The sequence below is a fragment of the Ranitomeya imitator genome, chromosome 1 (genome assembly GCF_032444005.1).
Source record: "Ranitomeya imitator isolate aRanImi1 chromosome 1, aRanImi1.pri, whole genome shotgun sequence".
NCBI lineage: Eukaryota > Metazoa > Chordata > Amphibia > Anura > Dendrobatidae > Ranitomeya > Ranitomeya imitator.
In genome coordinates this window covers 815,027,041-815,047,838 of record NC_091282.1, presented here as the reverse complement: position 1 = coordinate 815,047,838, position 20,798 = coordinate 815,027,041, and the positions used below count along the sequence as shown (strand labels likewise).

At 46.4% G+C, this 20,798-nt stretch overlaps 1 protein-coding gene across 5 annotated transcripts in view; it reads right to left on the bottom strand.

Annotated features, from left to right (window-relative positions):
* DAZAP1 (DAZ associated protein 1) overlaps window positions 1-17,067 on the bottom strand; it is a 78,246-nt gene extending 61,179 nt beyond the window's left edge. For 4 of the 5 annotated variants that reach the window (XM_069739703.1, XM_069739688.1, XM_069739709.1 and 1 more), the window contains exons 1-2: window positions 16,915-17,067; window positions 212-252 (exon numbers count right to left, since the gene is read on the bottom strand). In XM_069739703.1, the coding sequence (XP_069595804.1) occupies window positions 212-252; window positions 16,915-16,943 (70 nt within the window). In that variant the 5' untranslated portion in view covers window positions 16,944-17,067. The remainder of the gene's footprint in view (window positions 1-211; window positions 253-16,914) is intronic. The other variant, XM_069739719.1, reaches the window with a different exon arrangement.
* Window positions 17,068-20,798: the final 3,731 nt, after the last annotated feature.

The window sequence follows — 20,798 nt, the reverse complement described above, 5'->3', positions numbered from 1 at the left end:
CGCGATTTTCGGGGTGACAGGTTCCCTTTAATAGTTTCCTAAAAAAGACATCAATATAAAAGCACCCAGAAAACAGCCTTATGTGCATGACATGGCCAGGGGCTTACACAGGGGCAGGGGAGAAGGCCTAGACATATCAAATACTCAAGGTTTAATTTGCCCTTCTCTGCTTATATTCATTACATACAAAGGTCATTTGGCATCAACTTACCCTGCGTTGTACTCCAATCAAGGCCACCAACAAAGAGTTTCCTGTAAAAAGAAAATGTACTTTAGACATACCAAAAGTATAAAAGAAAAAAATGCACCCCAAACCGCTGTGTTACATTTACATATAGATACTAAAGCTTGAGATACGATTGAGACACTAGTCTGTAGGGAACGGTGGAGCTGCGTGCAATACCATCTGCAAGAAAGCACTTCATGTTACCGTCATCTCTTCCCACTCCCCTAGCACCGTCCCTAATGAACCCCAGGGAATATACAGACATTTATTCCCGTTATCAACCCACTTGGTAGTAATGCCTGTATGCCACGTTTGGAGGGGCCCAGAGAACCTTTTTCCGCTCTACTAAAATACCATATATACTCGAGTATAAGCCGAGACCCCTAGCTTTGCCCCCCAAAAAATGGGAAAACTTAATGACTAGAGTATAAGCCCAGGGTGGAAAATGCAGCAGCTACCGGTAAATGTCAAAAGAAAAATAGGTACCAATAAAAGCAAAATTAATTGAGACATCAGTAGGTTAAGTGTTTTTGAATATCCATATTGAATCAGGAGCCCCCACGGTGGCGCAGTGGTTAGCACAGCAACCTTGCAGCGCTGGAGTCCTGGGTTCAAGCCCCACTAAGGACAACATCTGCAAAGAGTTTGTATGTTCTCTCCGTGTTTGCGTGGGTTTCCTCCGGGCACTCCGGTTTCCTCCCACATTCCAAAGACATACTGACAGGGAATTTAGATTGTGAGCCCCAATGGGGACAGCAATGATAATGTGTGTAAAGCGCTGCGGAATATGTTAGCGCTATATAAAAATAAAGATTATTATTATTATATAATGCTCCATACAGTTCATGATGGGCCCCATAAGATGCTCCATATTAAAATATGCCCCATATTAATGCTGCACAAAGGTTAATAATGGCCCCATAAGATGCTCCAAAGACACATTTTCCCCATACAGTGCTGCATAAAGGTTAATAAGGGTCCCAAAAGATGCTCCATAGAGACATTTGCCCCATATAATGCTGCACAAATGCGGATTATGGCCCCATAAGATGCTCCATAGAGATATTTGCCCCATATATTGCAGCACAAATGCTGATTATAGCCCCATAAGATGCTCCATAGAAATATTTACCACATATAATGCTGCATAAATGCTGATTATGGCCCCATAAGATGCTCCAAATGCTGTGATTAAAAAATAAATAAAAAATGGCATACTCACCTCTCGCTCAGGCCCCCAGCACTTGCAATATTCACCTGTCTTCGTTCCACCGCCGGGCGCCGCTATGTCTTCCGCGTCCTGTGCACCGACGCTCAGGCAGGGGGCGCGCACTAACCACGTCATCGCGTCCTCTGACCTGAGTGTCACAGCAGAGGACGCTGAATACGGCGGTGGAACGAGGACAGGTGAATATCGCGCAATGCTGCTCACCCTCCCCATTATACTCAACTGCTCCCGGCGCGGTCCCTGGCAGCTTCCCTGATGGTCTTCTCTGGGCGCTGACAGCTTCTTCCAGCGTTGAGCAGTCACCAGTATCGGTCATTACAGTAATGAATATGCGGCTCCACTCCTATGGGAGTGGTGTCGTGTCCATATTCATTACTGTAATGAGCGGCACCATGTGACCGCTCAACGCTGGAAGAAGCCGTCAGCGCCCGGAGACCATCGGAGATGCAGGGACCACGCCAGGAGCAGGTATGTCACAGCCGCCACTCCCCCGCCGACCCCCCTGGGACAATGACTTGAGCATAAGCCGAGAGAGACACTTTCAGCCTAATAAAAATGGGCTGAAAATCTCTGCTTATACTCAAGTATATACGGTAAGTAAAGATGTACAGCCTGCAGCTCATGAGGACATCTGTGACTGTAGCATGTGGAAGATGTAGATCGGGCCTTTTACTTTCGGTGAGAAGTGCAGTGAGAATGGCCATTGCACTTACAGCTCTCCTGCCTCAGTGACAGTCAGAGGAGGCAGTGGATCGGGAAAAGGGAAAGAAGCAGGAGAGCTCTAAGTGAAGGGCCCACCCACTGCACTTGCATCTCATTAGCCTACAATTTCAACTATGGATCTGTACAAGAAAAGTAAGGTTTATACAACATTAAAGCCCATTTATAAACGTTACCTTAAGGTACCTTCACACAACGATATTGTTAACGATATCGTTGCTTTTTGTGACGTAGCAACGATATCGTTAATGAAATCGTTATGTGTGACAGCGACCAACGATCAGGCCCCTGCTGTTGGTCGCTGAATAAAGTCCAGAACTTTATTTCGTCGCTGGACTCCTGCTGACATCGCTGGATCGGCGTGTGTGACACCGATCCAGCGATGTCTTCACTGGTAACCAGGGTAAACATCGGGTAACTAAGCGCAGGGCCGCGCTTAGTAACCCGATGTTTACCCTGGTTACCATGCTAAAAGTAAAAAAATTAAAAAAAACACTAGATACTTACCTAACGCTGTCTGTCCTCCAGCGCTGTGCTCTGCACTCCTCCTGTACTGGCTGTGAGCCGGAAAGCAGAGCGGTGACGTCACCGCTCTGCTCTCCGGCTCCCAGCCAGTACAGGAGGAGAGCAGAGAAGCAGAGCGCAGCGCTGGAGGACAGACAGCGGTAGGTAAGTATCTAGTGTTTGTTTTTTTTTTTACTTTTAGCGTGGTAACCAGGGTAAACATCGGGTTACTAAGCGCGGCCCTGCGCTTAGTTACCCGATGTTTACCCTGGTTACCGGCATCGTTGGTCGCTGGAGAGCGGTCTGTGTGACAGCTCTCCAGCGACCAAACAGCGACGCTGCAGCGATCCGGATCGTTGTCGGTATCTCTGCAGCGTCGCTTAATGTGAAGGGGCCTTTAGTCAGCCAATTATCCTGTGTGTCTGTGCTATACACTGAAGTGCTGATGTCACTGAGTACACAGGACAATCAGCTGACAAGGCAGAAGGAGCCATGTGCCACACACAACCATCAGCTGACAGAGCAGAAGACTAAAGTAAACCGGCACGCACTCACAATGCATGGCATTCAGGCAGGAGTGTGCACGTCGTGTAGGCTTCGCCCTGACCCTTAGAGAACCGTATTTTGTGTCCATGGGACCGAATATAGATTTACCGGACAAACAACAGATTGTCTGGTTCAGAAACAGCATAGGAACGATCTTCTAGAATGTTTTGAAAAGTTTTCAGTTGGATTTCATTTATAAGGTATATTTAACCCCTTCATGACCGTGGGATTTTTCGTTTTTCCATGTTCGTTTTTCACTCCCCTCCTTCCCAGAGCCATAACTTTTTTATTTTTCCGTCAATTTGGCCATGTGAGGGCTTATTTTTTGCGGGACGAGTTGTACTTTTGAACGACATCATTGGTTTTAGCATGTCGTGTACTAGAAAACGGGAAAAAAAATTCCAAGTGCGGTGAAATTGCAAAAAAAGTGCAGTCCCACACTTGTTTTTTGTTTGGCTTTTTTGCTAGGTTCACTAAATGCTAAAACTGACCTGCCATTATGAATCTCCAGGTCAGTACGAGTTCGTAGACACCTAACATGACTAGGTTATTTTTTATCTAAGTGGTGAAAAAAAATTCCAAACTTTGCTAAAAAAAAAAATAAAAAATAAAATAAAAAAAATTGCGCCATATTCCGATACTCGTAGTGTCTCCATTTTTCGTGATCTGGGGTCGGTTGAGGGCTTATTTTTTGCGTGCCGAGATGACGTTTTTAATGATAGCATTTTGGTGCAGATACGTTCTTTTGATCGCCTGTTATTGCATTTTAATGCAATGTCGCGGCGACCAAAAAAACGTAATTCTGGCATTTCAAATTTTTTTCCCGCTACGCTGTTTAGCAATCAGGTTAATGCTTTTTTTAAATTGATAGGGCGATTCTGAGCGCGGTGATACCAAATATGTGTAGATTTGATTTTTTTTTTTATGGATTTATTTTGATTGGGGCGAAAGGGGGGTGATTTAAACTTTTATATTTTTTTATTTTCTAACATTTTTTTTCAACTTTTTTTTTTCACTTTTGCCATGCTTCAATAGCCTCCATGGGAGGCTAGAAGCAGGCACAACTCTATCGCCTCTGCTACATAGCAGCGATCTGATCAGATGGGCGTCTCTGGTCCGCTGCGGCGCCTCCCATCTTCATTACAAGACGTCCTCTTCTGATCTTCAGCCACGACTCCGGCGCAGGCGTACTTTGTTCTGCCCTGTTGAGGGCAGACAAAGTACTGCAGTGCGCAGGCGCCGGGCCTCTGACCTTTCTGGCGCCTGCGCACTGCAGTACTACCCTCTGCCCTCAGGAGGGCAGAGCAAAGTACGCCTGCGCCGGAGCTGAAGATCAGAAGAGGACGTCTTGTAATGAAGATGGGAGGCGCCGCAGCGGACCGGAGACGCCCATCCGACCTGACCAGCAGCGGGACCGCCCCTGGGTGAGTATAATATAACGTTTTTTTCTCCTCTTTCAGATAACATCGGGGGCTTATCTACAGCATTACAGAATGCTGCAGATAAGACCCTGATGCCGGTGGGCTTACCTCACCCGCGATTTTCGGGGTGACAGGTTCCTTTTAAGGCTAAGAACAGAGTTAAAAGTAATTAACAGTTTCACTTCCATTATAAAACCATTATAACTGACAGCTCTGTCACAGAGTCAGGACATCACATTGGGGGATGCTGTAAACACCTAGACCCATTCAGTTCTGATCGGACCCTCTTCACACATTCCTGATAAAATAATACACGTATTCAATGAAATACACAAATAAGGATAATTAGCCTTAAAGTTGTTTGCTGTTGGAATGCTTGCAGAACAATGCTATTGTTCATTTCTGGTGTGAAGGCTGGGTAGTACCTTCTTTTCCTCGCAGCGATTTACTAGCAAGCAATATCAGGGAGCCCTATATCCTGGTGAGGCCCATGGGAGCATGCAATGAATATCTGACACCTCACAGATATTTGCTAAAAAGCTTGTTAGTCAGGTCAAATTTCATTTCGCCACTCAATGCCTGCAGCGCAATGTGTACGACTTCTTTCATTGTTTGAGCCAACTCAGTGTGCATGCATCTTATACCATGTTCAGGATCTGTAAGCCAAAACCAGCAGAGGAACAATCAGAGGAAAGTATAAAAGAGACGTCACCACTTCTGGATTCATCACCCTCTGCTGGTTTTGGTTTACAGATACGGAGGTAAAATACTGACCAAATACTCAACATGGCCCATGAGGGATAACTTGTACAAGCAATACCATGTATGACTTAGCACAGAAGACTGCCTATTACTAAGGCCCCCATCACATGTCTGTCTAAAACACATACATGAAAACCTGGACCGGTGTCATCCATCAGTGTTTTCTAACAGTTTGTCCGTATTTACCATCAGTGTATTTCCGGTATGGATAAAGCCATAAATGACAAAGCTTCTCCCATACCTTGTGATGGTAAACACGGACAGCACACAGATTGTCCGCTGATGCCAGCCGTGTGCTGAACGTGCTTTTCACAGACTTGTATTGGCCCATGTCATCCGTGCTGCCGGAACAAAACGGACATGTACATAGCACCATAGGTTATAATGGGTACCTTTAGTAACAGTGTTAAAAAAATTAAAAAAAAACTACCACATACAGCAAACACGGATGTTTGAAGGAGGTCTTAACATGCATGGCCAGCTTCAGTGGAAGGTCTTCGACCTGTACATTTGTCAAGTGTGGGACAGAAAATTGTTTTGATGGCAGGATCAATCCTGTAATTCATTTGTTAGGTGTGGGGTTCTTTAGATTTAAAGGGAACCTGTCACCCCGTTTTTTGAGATTGAGATATAAATACTGTTAAATAGGGCCTGCGCTGTGTGTTACTATAGTGTATGAAGTGTACCCCGATTCCCCACCTATGCTGAGAAACACATTACCAAAGTCGCCGTTTTCGCCTGTCAATCAGGCTGGTCAGGTCGGGAGGGCGTGTTCACAGCACTGGTTCTTCCTCAGCTTTACGTTGGTGGCGTAGTGGTGTCCGCATGTTGAGGTGACTAATCCACTGTGGGCACGTGAACAAGCAGCGCGCGATCTGCGCTGTCATCCCTTTCGTCGGTGGGGGCGGCCATCTTCCTGGGGCCGCGCGTGCGCAGATCGAGTGCTCTGCTGCACAGGGCTTCAGGAAAATGGCCACGGGATGCCGCGCGTGCGCATTAGAGATCGCGGCGGCCATTTTCCCAAAGCAGAGTTTGCATCTCGGCTTTGGGAAAATGGCCGCCGCGATCTCTAATGCGCACGCGCGGCATCCCGCAGCCATTTTCCTGAAGCCCCGTGCAGCAGAGCACTCGATCTGCGCACGCGCGGCCCCAGGAAGATGGCCGCCCCCACCGACGAAAGGGATGACAGCGCAGATCGCGCGCTGCTTGTTCACGTGCCCACAGTGGATTAGTCACCTCAACATGCGGACACCACTACGCCACCAACGTAAAGCTGAGGAAGAACCAGCGCTGTGAACACGCCCTCCCGACCTGACCAGCCTGATTGACAGGCGAAAACGGCGACTTTGGTAATGTATTTCTCAGCATAGGTGGGGAATCGGGGTACACTACATACACTATAGTAACACACAGCGCAGGCCCTATTTAACAGTATTTATAGCTCAAAAAACGGGGTGACAGGTTCCCTTTAACCCCTTTCTGACATCGGACGTACTATCCCGTCCATGTGGGGTGGGCCCCTATGACCATGGACGGGATAGTACGTCCAGCGCGATCGGCGGCGCTCACGGGGGGAGCGCCGCCGATCGCGGCCGGGTGTCAGCTGTTTATCGCAGCTGACATCCGGCACTATGTGCCAGGAGCGGTCACGGACCGCCCCCGGCACATTAACCCCTGGCACACCGCGATCAAAGATGATAGCGATGTGCCGGGGGTGCAGGGAAGCTTCCCGCAGGGAGGGGGCTCCCTGCGGGCTTCCCTGAGCCCCCCGCAGCAACGCGATGTGATCGCGTTGCTGCGAGGGTCTCACCTCCCTCCCTGCTCCCTCCAGCCTCGGATCCAAGATGGCCGCAGATCCGGGTCCTGCAGGGAGGGAGGTGGCTTCACAGAGCCTGCTCAGAGCAGGCACTGTGAAGGCTGCAGCACTGCATGTCAGATCAGTGATCTGACAGAGTGCTGTGCAAACTGTCAGATCACTGATCTGTGATGTCCCCCCCTGGGACAAAGTAAAAAAAAAAATTTCAAATGTGTAAAAAAAAATATTCCAAAATAATGAAAAAAAAAAAAATATATTATTCCCATAAATACATTTCTTTATCTAAATAAAAAAAAAAAAAAACAATAAAAGTACACATATTTAGTATCGCCGCGTCCGTAACGGCCCGACCTATAAAACTGGCCCACTAGTTAACCCCTTCAGTAAACACCGTAAGAAAAGAAAAAAAAAAACGAGGCAAAAAACAACGCTTTATTATCATACCGCCGAACAAAAAGTGGAATAACGCGCGATCAAAAAGACAGATATAAATAACCATGGTACCGCTGAAAACGTCATCTTGTCCCGCAAAAAACGAGCCGCCATACAGCATCATCAGCAAAAAAATAAAAAAGTTATAGTCCTGAGAATAAAGCGATGCCAAAATAATTATTTTTTCTATAAAATAGTTTTTATCGTATAAAAGCGCCAAAACATAAAAAAATGATATAAATGAGGTGTCGCTGTAATCGTACTGACCCGAAGAATAAAACTGCTTTATCAATTTTACCAAACGCGGAACGGTATAAACGCCTCCCCCAAAAGAAATTCATGAATAGCTGGTTTTTGGTCATTCTGCCTCACAAAAATCGGAATAAAAAGCGATCAAAAAATGTCACGTGCCCGAAAATGTTACCAATAAAAACGTCAACTCGTCCCGCAAAAAACAAGACCTCACATGACTCTGTGGACCAAAATATAGAAAAATTATAGCTCTCAAAATGTGGTAACGCAAAAAATATTTTTTGCAATAAAAAGCGTCTTTCAGTGTGTGACGGCTGCCAATCATAAAAATCCGCTAAAAAACCCGCTATAAAAGTAAATCAAACCCCCCTTCATCACCCCCTTAGTTAGGGAAAAATTAAAAAAATGTATTTATTTCCATTTTCCCATTAGGGCTAGGGTTAGAGTTAGGGCTAGGGTTAGGGCTAGGGTTAGGGCTAGGGCTACAGTTTGGGTTGGGGCTAAAGTTACAGTTAGGGTTTAGATTACATTTACGGTTGGGAATAGGGTTGGGATTAGGGTTAGGGGTGTGTCAGGGTTAGAGGTGTGGTTAGGGATGTGTTTGGATTAGGGTTTCAGTTATAATTGGGGGGTTTCCACTGTTTAGGCACATCAGGGGCTCTCCAAACGCGACATGGCGTCCGATCTCAATTCCAGCCAATTCTGCGTTGAAAAAGTAAAACAGTGCTTCTTCCCTTCCGAGCTCTCCCGTGTGCCCAAACAGGGGTTTACCCCAACATATGGGGTATCAGCGTACTCAGGACAAATAGGACAACAACTTTTGGGGTCCAATTTCTCCTGTTACCCTTGGGAAAATACAAAACTCGGGGCTAAAACATTTTTTGTGGGAAAAAAAAAAGATTTTTTATTTTCACGGCTCTGCGTTATAAACTGTAGTGAAACACTTGGGGGTTCAAAGTTCTCACAACACATCTAGATTAGTTCCCTGGGGGGTCTAGTTTCCAATATGGGGTCACTTGTGGGGGGTTTCTACTGTTTAGGTACATTAGGGGTTCTGAAAACGCAATGTGACGTCTGCAGACCATTCCATCTAAGTCTGCATTCCAAATGGCGCTCCTTCCCTTCCGAGCTCTGCCATGCGCTCAAACGGTGGTTTCCCCCAACATACGGGGTATCAGCGTACTCAGGACAAATTGGACAACAAATTGTGGGGTCGAATTTCTCCTGTTACCCTCGGGAAAATACAAAACTGGGGGCTAAAAAATAATTTTTGTGGGAAAAAATTTTTGTTTTATTTTTACGGCTCTCCATTATAAACTTCTGTGAAGCCCTTGGTGGGTCAAAGCGCTCAGCACACATCTAGATAAGTTCCTAAGGGGGTCTACTTTCCAAAATGGTGTCACTTGTGGGGGGTTTCTACTGTTTAGGTACATTAGGGGCTCTGCAAACGCAATGTGACACCTGCAGACCATTCCATCTAAGTCTGCATTCAAATGGCACTCCTTCCCTTCTGAGCCCTCCCATGTGCCCAAACAGTGGTTCCCTCCACATATGGTGTATCATCGCACTCAGGACAAATTGTACAACAATGTTTGGGGTCCATTTTCTCCTGTTACCCTTGGTAAAATAAAACAAATTGGAGCTGAATTAAATTTTTTGTGAAAAAAAGTTAAATGTTCATTTTTATTTAAACATTCAAAAAATTCCTGTGAAGCACCAGAAGGGTTAATAAACTTCTTGAATGTGGTTTTGAGCACCTTGAGGGGTGTAGTTTTTAGAATGGTGTCACACTTGGGTATTTTCTATCATATAGACCCCTCAAAATGACTTCAAATGAGATGTGGTCCCTAAAATAAAATGGTGTTGTAGAAATGAGAAATTGCTGGTCAACTTTTAACCCTTATAACTCCCTAACAAAAAAAAATGTTGGTTCCAAAATTGTGCTGATGTAAAGTAGACATGTGGGAAATGTTACTTATTAAGTATTTTGTGTGACATATCTCTGTGATTTAATTGCATAAAAATTCAAAGTTGGAAAATTGCGAAATTTTCATAATTTTCGCCAAATTTCCGTTTTTTTCACAAATAAACGCAGGTACTATCAAAGAATTTTTACCATTGTCATGAAGTACAATATGTCACGAGAAAACAATGTCAGAATCACCAGGATCCATTGAAGCGTTCCAGAGTTATAACCTCATAAAGGGACAGTGGTCAGAATTGTAAAAATTGGCCCGGTCATTAACGTGCAAACCACCCTTGGGGGTAAAGGGGTTAAGTAAAGAATGTAAATGACAAATGAGAACGAACAATGATATTTATGTGTTTTTGTTTTTTTAAATTAAACTCTACTGACAATATCCTCAGTAGCAATTGCACTAAAATCTGCAGGGAAATCCACACCAACATGTGCAGGTATATTTGGTGATTTGCAACAGGACAGTTGAATAAACAGTATACTCGCCTCCAATGGCAATTCCATGACTCCCTTACCAGGTCATCTGCCAGTCTCCTGTCTTGTCCCAGGCGGAAATCTCAAGGGTAGTGATTATAGTTTCAGGTCTTTTCATTTTCAACTGCAAAGTGTTTTTTTTCCCCCTCAGGAATTTTAGATTTTACTGGTAATAAGTGGGGTTTGCCAAAGATTTTGATTTTCGCATTGAACAATAATTTGTAAATCTGCAGATTTATTATGAGGATCTGCAAATCTTGGTCAGGAGAGTTTGTTTATTGAAGGGTGTTGTTATTATGAGGTTTTTTGTTTTTTTTAAATTTTAACTTTTGTATGAAATGATTGTTACCCATGTACTGTTCAGGTCAATATGAGCTGACTGTATTTTATACAGACCACCCACCACATTTTCAGTCACATAAATTACTTATAGTATCCTTGTGGACTATTTTAACTACATTTATCAATTTCACCAGTTAGGCTACATCCCCACGGTCAGTAATCGGCAGCACATGTCCGCTCCGTCCAAAGCACTGCTGGCTTTTGTACGCGTGGCGATTCCGCATGTGTTCATTGAACCATGCGGAATCACTGCATCCTATACATTGTATGGGTGAAATTTCTCTTGCGGAGACTGAGCGTCTCAGCAAGATAAATAGACATGCTGCGGTCTGGATGTACGCAGTGTCCAACTCGCAGTGTTCACTGACCGTGGGAACATACCTTTACTGCAGATTTGTTAACTCGATACATTTGCAAGTTACTGCAGGTGGATGGGCTTTCAGGACAGGTCTGTTTTGCTGTAAAATATAAACTCATATTGTTGCTATACTGGTTAGTGTTTGCTGCAATTTTATTATTTATGTATATTGTGCCATTTTATTCTACAACGCCGATTTTACCCAGTAAAATTCGTGAGTATTCATTATTACAGAAAATTGTCCTCCGCCAACAGATAATTCTCTAATAACTAGCTGCTATTAGATAAGTTTGGAATAAATGGATAGAGAGATTCTTCCAAAATTACACTGGTGAAAATGTCACTGTGGATGCACAACTTGTGGCGTTCCGAGGTAGGTGCCCATTCAAAGAATACACAGAGTAACCAACAAAGTATGGCATCGAGATATGGACACTGTGACATCAGCAGTTCATATACTCTAAATGCTCGGGTACATACAGGAAAAAAGCCGGGAGAAAAACCTGAAAAGAGTCAGGGAATGCAAATAGTTTCAGATTATGTGATATGTAAATGAGCTGTTAGGAACTACAGGCTGCACATAACCCTCCCTGAGAATATGCCTCCGGAGCTCATCTTAAATGAAAGGGGGCATAACTAGCGTGAGACACATAGATCAGGGGAACAGACTTCACATCATTACATTGGTAACTCCCCTGTTCATTTAGAGGGCCACTGTCACCCCCTCCAGCCGTTATGAACTAAAAGAGCCACCTTGTGCAGCAGTAATGCTGCATTCTAACATGGTGGCTCTTTTAGTTTTGTGTTCAGGTATTACTAAAATAAAGCGCTTTGAAACTTTGCAAAAATACCTGTCTTTGTCCACGGAGGCGGGTCCTCAATCCCCAGCTTGAACGGTACTCTGCCGTCACTCACATCTTCAGGGGCTTTCGGCGCCGCCCCCTCCGCGCTGTTTTCTCTTCAAATCCGGCGCCTGCGCTGTGTAAATCTTTGTGGGGCAGGCGCAGTAAGCTCTGGCGGTCTGGCGTCCCAGCCAGGCTTGCAGACTGCGCCTGTGCTGGCAGTGCAGCCACCCACCTCGGTAATCCCTGCGCCGCACTGTGTTATGCATTATGCACAGTGCGGGGCTAGGATTCCTGGGCATGCGCACTGCGTGTGTCAGCCTGTCACCCAGGTCCCCCGCCTTACAGCCTCTGTATATTCAGCTGATTGTGCCTCCTCCTCCTCATAGCAATCGCCGGGACGATCAGCTGAATAGACAGAGGCTGTAAGGCGGGGGACAGTCTGACACACGCAGTGCGCATGCCCAGGAATCCTAGCCCCGCACTGTGCATAATGCATAACACAGTGCGGCGCAGGGATTACCGAGGTGGGTGGCCGCACTGCCAGCACAGGCGCAGTCTGCAAGCCTGGCTGGGACGTCAGACCGCCAGAGCTTACTGCGCCTGCCCCGCAAAGATTTACACAGCGCAGGCGCCGGATTTGAAGAGAAAACAGCGCGGAGGGGGCGGCGCCGAAAGCCCCTGAAGATGTGAGTGACGGCAGAGTACCGTTCAAGCTGGGGATTGAGGACCCGCCTCCGTGGACAAAGAGGTATTTTTGCAAAGTTTCAAAGCGCTTTATTTTAGTAATACCTGAACACAAAACTAAAAGAGCCCCCTTGTAAGAATGCAGCATTACTGCTGCACAAGGTGGCTCTTTTAGTTTATAACTGCTGGAGGGGGTGACAGTGGCCCTTTAACCCCTTACCGGCATCGGATGTACTATACCGTCCGATGCCAGCTCCCCTGCTTTGATGCAGGGCTCCGCGGTGAGCCCGCATCAAAGCCGGGACATGTCAGCTGTTTTGAACAGCTGACATGTGCCCGCAATAGGTGCGGGCAGAATCGCGATCTGCCCGCACCTATTAACTAGTTAAATGCCGCTGTCAAACGCAGACAGCGGCATTTAACTACCGCTTCCGGCCGGGCGGCCGGAAATGACGTCATCGCCGACCCCCGTCACATGATCGGGGGTCGGCGATGCTTGTATATTGTAGCCATAGAGGTCCCAGAGACCTCTATGGTTACTGATGAGCGGTGGCTGTGAGCGCCACCCTGTGGTCGGCGCTCACAGCACACCTCCATTTCTGCTACATAGCAGCGATCAGCAGATCGCTGCTATGTAGCAGAGCCGATCGTGCTGTGCCTGCTTCTAGCCTCCCATGGAGGCTATTGAAGCATGGCAAAAGTTAAGAAAAAAAGTTTAAAAAAATGTGAAAAAAATAAAAAAAACATAAAAGTTTAAATCACCCCCCTTTAGCACCAATCAAAATAAATCAATAAAAAAAATTTCAAATCTACGCATATTTGGTATCGCCGCGCTCAGAATCGCCCGATCTATCAATTAAAAAAAGTATTAACCTGATGGCTAAACAGCGTAGCGGGAAAAAAATTCGAAACGCCAGAATTACGTTTTTTTGGTCGCCGCGACATTGCATTAAAATGCAATAACGGGCGATCAAAAGAACGTATCTGCACCAAAATGCTATCATTAAAAACGTCATCTCGGCACGCAAAAAATAAGCCCTCAACCGACCCCAGATCATGAAAAATGGAGACGCTACGAGTATCGGAAAATGGCGCAATTTTTTTTTTTTTTAGCAAAGTTTGGAATTTTTTTTCACCACTTAGATAAAAAATAACCTAGTCATGTTAGGTGTCTATGAACTCGTACTGACCTGGAGAATCATAATGGCAGGTCAGTTTTAGCATTTAGTGAACCTAGCAAAAAAGCCAAACAAAAAACCAATGTGGGATTGCACTTTTTTTGCAATTTCACCGCACTTGGAATTTTTTTCCCGTTTTCTAGTACACTACATGCTAAAACCAATGATGTCGTTCAAAAGTACAACTCGTCCCGCAAAAAATAAGCCCTCACATGGCCAAATTTACGGAAAAATAAAAAAGTTATGGCTCTGGGAAGGAGGGGAGCGAAAAACGAACACGGAAAAACGAAAAATCCCCCGGTCATGAAGGGGTTAAAGTAATCTCTGGAGGCAGAGTCTCAGGGGGATCAGTGTCCGGCCCATAGATCTTTACAGCTCATTTTCATATTAAACAGATTTTTCAGGATCAAGACATTGGATTACAGACATAAAACCATCCTTTTTCTCAGCTTCGTATGACCTACAGGCCCATATAAATGACTTAGGAGGGTTGATCCTACTAACAGATGCCCTAAATGATGGCCAATCAGTAAATATTTAGCACGTGGTGGTCGTTTAATAGGCTGTTTATGCAGGCACATCACATTAATGCACACTGAACGATCTATAATACAGATCAGTGCATATACGCTGCCATCGTTCATGGCAATACGAGTCCCGTTTACACAGGACGATACGCGGCAGCACAAAAGATCATTTCACGAAATGAATGAACATTTTCCTCAATCGTCGGGTGATCAGCAGCCTGTTTACACTGTCTTATTGGAGTGAATGAGTGCACATTTCACAATAATCTTGCAGTGTAAATGAACCTTAACCCTTTCACGACATGCGCCGTACTATTACTGCGCATGCCGTGTCTCCCCCTTTGATGTGGGCTCCGGCGGTGAGCCCACATCAAAGTCGCGACATGTCAGCTGTTTTGTACAGCTGACCTGTGCGCGCAATAGCGGCGGGTGAAATCGCTATTCACCCGCCGCTATTAACCTGTTAAATGCCGCTGTCAAACGCAGACAGCGGCATTTAACCGGCGCTTCCGGCTGGAAATGATGTCATCGCCGACCCCCGCCACATGATCGGGGGTCGGCGATGCATCAGGAAGGTAACCATAGAGGTCCTCGAGACCTCTATGGTTACTGATGCCGGCCTGCTGTGAGAGCCCCCCTGTGGTCGGTGCTCACAGCACACCTGCATTTCAGCTACATAGCAGCGATCTGATGATCGCTGCTATGTAGCAGAGCCGATCAAGCTATGCCAGCTTCTAGCCTCCCATGGAGGCTATTGAAGCATGGCACAAGTAAAAAAAAAAATGTTTTTAAAAATATGAAAAAAATATAAAAAATATAAAAGTTTAAATCACCCCCTTTCGCCCCATCCTAAATAAAACAATTAAAAAAAAAACAAAACACGTATTTGGTATCGCCACGTTCAGAATCGCCCGATCTATTAATAAAAAAAAAGCATTAACCTGATCGCTGAACAGTGTAGCAAGAAAAAAAATCACAAACGCCAGAATTACGTTTTTTTGGTCGCCGTGACATTGCATTAAAACGCAATAACGGGCGATCAAAAGAAAGTATCTGCACCGAAATGGTATCATTAAAAACGTCAGCTCGGCACACAAAAAATAAGCCCTCACCTGACCCCAGATCACGAAAAATGGAGACGCTTCGGGTATCGGAAAATGGCACTTTTTTTTCTCTTTTTTTAAGCAAAGTTTTGAATTTTTTTTCACCACTTGGATAAAAAATAACCTAGACATGTTAGATGTCTATGAACTCATAATGACCTAGAGAATCACAATGGCAGGTCAGTTTTAGCATTTAGTGAACCTAGCAAAAAAGCCAAACAAAAAACAAGTGTGGGATTGCACTTTTTTTGCAATTTCACCGCACTTGGAATTTTTTTCCCGTTTCCTAGTAAAAGACATGGTAAAACCAATGGTGTCGTTCAAAAGGACAACTCGTCCCGCAAAAAATAAGCCCTCACGTGACCATATTGACGGAAAAATAAAAAAAGTTCTGGCTCTGGGAAGGAGGGAAGTGAAAAATGAATACGCAAAAACGAAAAAGGGCCGCGACTTGAAGGGGTTAAGATGTAATACAAGTAACAGATTCTAGGCGTAGACATGGATCAGCAAGGATTTCTGCTCCAAAGTGGCATACAGATTGGAGAAGTGTTGGATGAACAGGCTCTCCAGACTCCTCCATACATACTCCGCTCACAGCAGCTTGTCTGCCCAAAGAACAATAGGATCAGGCATGTGACTGCAGACCTCCTAATCCTTATTTAGCCGGGATCACCGACTGGGGGACAGCCGGGAGGAGCCCATACACATCGGCTGGCTCATCTAGGGCCGTCCACAGGTGCTCATTTCCACATGGTGGGCTTTGGCGATATCATTACAACAAACACACCTGCCAAGACACAGGCCACAAGTGGCAGGCATTGTGTGCATGGCGCACATACACCGGCTGATTGTTCTCAGCAGCACATCCTTTTTACATAACACAATGTGCTGCCGACAATGATGGCTTTAAGCAAGTAGGTTCTAAGGTGGAACACATACTTTGAAGTTTTCCTTCAGGAAGCGCGGACACCGCGATGACCATTTATCATCTGAAGAGGAAGGCTCCTACTACAGAGCGGCGCCCTATATTACACCCATCCTGAGACCAGCCCGCTACCAGCACTACAGCACACATGGCGGAGGGCGGCAAGCATCTGCAGCACCGCCTCCGGGGAGCACAAGCCCTGCCAGAAATACTAGCCCCCCGGGACACCCCGACCCCCGGGGCCGCAGGAGCACCATATACCTGCAGCTAATCCCAGCACTAAGCAGCTGCTGCGCGCAGCAATTAGCACACAAAGCGCCAACCTGCCCGACCGGTTCTCAGCCCACAGCTCAAGGCTCGGGCCAGCAGCTGCGGAGCAGGGGCCTCACACACCTGGGGCTCAGCTCCATGGCCGCAGAGAGCATGTGCGGACACTCGAGCACGGCACCGTGCAGCCGGCTTGGCGGGAGCGCACACGTCCCGGGGCTTCCTCACACGCCCAGGCCTTCGAGGCTCTCACGTTGTCAGGGTCACCTCACTCCCTTCCTCTCGGCACTACCTCATGTAACCCGCCGCCCGCTCCGGCCTCTCACCCGATCTCATCCCCGCCCTGGTTGTTCATTTCTCTCCGGCAGATCTCGTGCCTCCGCCGCCTCTCTCAGCACCTCCAACCGACGAGTAGGTAACAGCGCGAGGCTACGGGGTTTCCAGGCAGGGGGCAGCGTCAGCGTCACTACGCACGGATTACTTTGGACACTAGAGGCAAGGTCATGAGTATACGGAGGGACGCCATTTTGCTGGAGTCATGTCTGAGGGGAAGGGCCATGCATTACAGCAGACATTTCTGGTGCGTTCTGAGCGGTGTAGTGTGGGGCAGACTGGCAGTCCGTTCTCTGACCTCTACTCCCTCTTCTCCGCTACAGAGCCACGAATTCTCACTTCAGGCTAGTGAGGCTTCACACGTGTGGGGGAAGCGGCAGCATTGCCTCACCGCCTTATCAGCGAGCACGGACCTTACCCCATGTTACATGAGGCAGAAACAGATTAGCTGCTACTGCAGACTAGGAAATCTCATGTATAGCCCCCATATTCCCATAGCCTGCATCCACAGACTATAGACTAGGAAATCTCATGTATAGCTCCCATATTCCCATAGCCTGCATCCACAGACTGCAGACGAGGAAATCTCATGTATAGCTCCCATATTCCCATAGCCTGCATCCACAGACTGCAGACTAGGAAATCTCATGTATAGCCCCCATATTCCCATAGCCTGCATCCACAGACTGCAGACTAGGAAATCTCATGTATAGCCCCCATATTCCCATAGCCTGCATCCACAGACTGCAGACTAGGAAATCTCATGTATAGCCCCCATATTCCCATAGCCTGCATCCACAGACTGCAGACTAGGAAATCTCATGTATAGCTCCCATATTCCCATAGCCTGCATCCACAGACTGCAGACTAGGAAATCTCATGTATAGCCCCCATATTCCCATAGCCTGCATCCACAGACTGCAGACTAGGAAATCTCATGTATAGCTCCCATATTCCCATACCCTGCATCCACAGACTGCAGACTAGGAAATCTCATGTATAGCCCCCATATTCCCATAGCCTGCATCCACAGACTGCAGACTAGGAAATCTCATGTATAGCCCCCATATTCCCATACCCTGCATCCACAGACTGCAGACTAGGAAATCTCATGTATAGCCCCCATATTCCCATAGCCTGCATCCACAGACTGCAGACGAGGAAATCTCATGTATAGCTCCCATATTCCCATAGCCTGCATCCACAGACTGCAGACTAGGAAATCTCATGTATAGCCCCCATATTCCCATAGCCTGCATCCACAGACTGCAGACTAGGAAATCTCATGTATAGCCCCCATATTCCCATAGCCTGCATCCACAGACTGCAGACTAGGAAATCTCATGTATAGCCCCCATATTCCCATAGCCTGCATCCACAGACTGCAGACTAGGAAATCTCATGTATAGCTCCCATATTCCCATAGCCTGCATCCACAGACTGCAGACTAGGAAATCTCATGTATAGCCCCCATATTCCCATAGCCTGCATCCACAGACTGCAGACTAGGAAATCTCATGTATAGCCCCCATATTCCCATAGCCTGCATCCACAGACTGCAGACTAGGAAATCTCATGTATAGCCCCCATATTCCCATAGCCTGCATCCACAGACTGCAGACTAGGAAATCTCATGTATAGCCCCCATATTCCCATACCCTGCATCCACAGACTACAGACTAGGAAATCTCATGTATAGCTCCCATATTCCCATACCCTGCATCCACAGACTACAGACTAGGAAATCTCATGTATAGCCCCCATATTCCCATAGCCTGCATCCACAGACTGCAGACTAGGAAATCTCATGTATAGCCCCCATATTCCCATATCCTGCATCCACAGACTGCAGACTAGGAAATCTCATGTATAGCCCCCATATTCCCATAGCCTGCATCCACAGACTGCAGACTAGGAAATCTCATGTATAGCCCCCATATTCCCATATCCTGCATCCACAGACTGCAGACTAGGAAATCTCATGTATAGCCCCCATATTCCCATAGCCTGCATCCACAGACTGCAGACTAGGAAATCTCATGTATAGCCCCCATATTCCCATATCCTGCATCCACAGACTGCAGACTAGGAAATCTCATGTATAGCCCCCATATTCCCATAGCCTGCATCCACAGACTGCAGACTAGGAAATCTCATGTATAGCCCCCATATTCCCATATCCTGCATCCACAGACTGCAGACTAGGAAATCTCATGTATAGCCCCCATATTCCCATATCCTGCATCCACAGACTGCAGACTAGGAAATCTCATGTATAGCCCCCATATTCCCATAGCCTGCATCCACAGACTATAGACTAGGAAATCTCATGTATAGCTCCCATATTCCCATAGCCTGCATCCACATACTGCAGACTAGGAAATCTCATGTATAGCCCCCATATTCCCATATCCTGCATCCACAGACTGCAGACTAGGAAATCTCATGTATAGCCCCCATATTCCCATAGCCTGCATCCACAGACTGCAGACTAGGAAATCTCATGTATAGCCCCCATATTCCCATATCCTGCATCCACAGACTGCAGACTAGGAAATCTCATGTATAGCCCCCATATTCCCATATCCTGCATCCACAGACTGCAGACTAGGAAATCTCATGTATAGCCCCCATATTCCCATAGCCTGCATCCACAGACTGCAGACTAGGAAATCTCATGTATAGCCCCCATATTCCCATATCCTGCATCCACAGACTGCAGACTAGGAAATCTCATGTATAGCCCCCATATTCCCATAGCCTGCATCCACAGACTACAGACTAGGAAATCTCATGTATAGCTCCCATATTACCATAGCCTGCATCCACAGACTGCAGACTAGGAAATCTCATGTATAGCCCCCATATTCCCATACCCTGCATCCACAGACTACAGACTAGGAAATCTCATGTATAGCCCCCATATTCCCATACCCTGCATCCACAGACTACAGACTAGGAAATCTCATGTATAGCCTCCATATTCCCATAGCCTGCATCCACAGACTGCAGACTAGGAAATCTCATGTATAGCTCCCATATTCCCATACCCTGCATCCACAGACTGCAGACTAGGAAATCTCATGTATAGCCTCCATATTCCCATAGCCTGCATCCACAGACTGCAGACTAGGAAATCTCATGTATAGCTCCCATATTCCCATAGCCTGCATCCACAGACTGCAGACTAGGAAATCTCATGTATAGCCCCCATATTCCCATAGCCTGCATCCACAGACTGCAGACTAGGAAATCTCATGTATAGCCCCCATATTCCCATAGCCTGCATCCACAGACTGCAGACTAGGAAATCTCATGTATAGCCCCCATATTCCCATAGCCTGCATCCACAGACTGCAGACTAGGAAATCTCATGTATAGCCCCCATATTCCCATATCCTGCATCCACAGACTGCAGACTAGGAAATCTCATGTATAGCCCCCATATTCCCATATCCTGCATCCACAGACTGCAGACTAGGAAATCTCATGTATAGCCCCCATATTCCCATAGCCTGCATCCACAGACTATAGACTAGGAAATCTCATGTATAGCCCCCATATTCCCATATCCTGCATCCACAGACTGCAGACTAGGAAATCTCATGTATAGCCCCCATATTCCCATATCCTGCATCCACAGACTGCAGACTAGGAAATCTCATGTATAGCCCCCATATTCCCATAGCCTGCATCCACAGACTGCAGACTAGGAAATCTCATGTATAGCCCCCATATTCCCATATCCTGCATCCACAGACTGCAGACTAGGAAATCTCATGTATAGCCCCCATATTCCCATAGCCTGCATCCACAGACTACAGACTAGGAAATCTCATGTATAGCTCCCATATTACCATAGCCTGCATCCACAGAC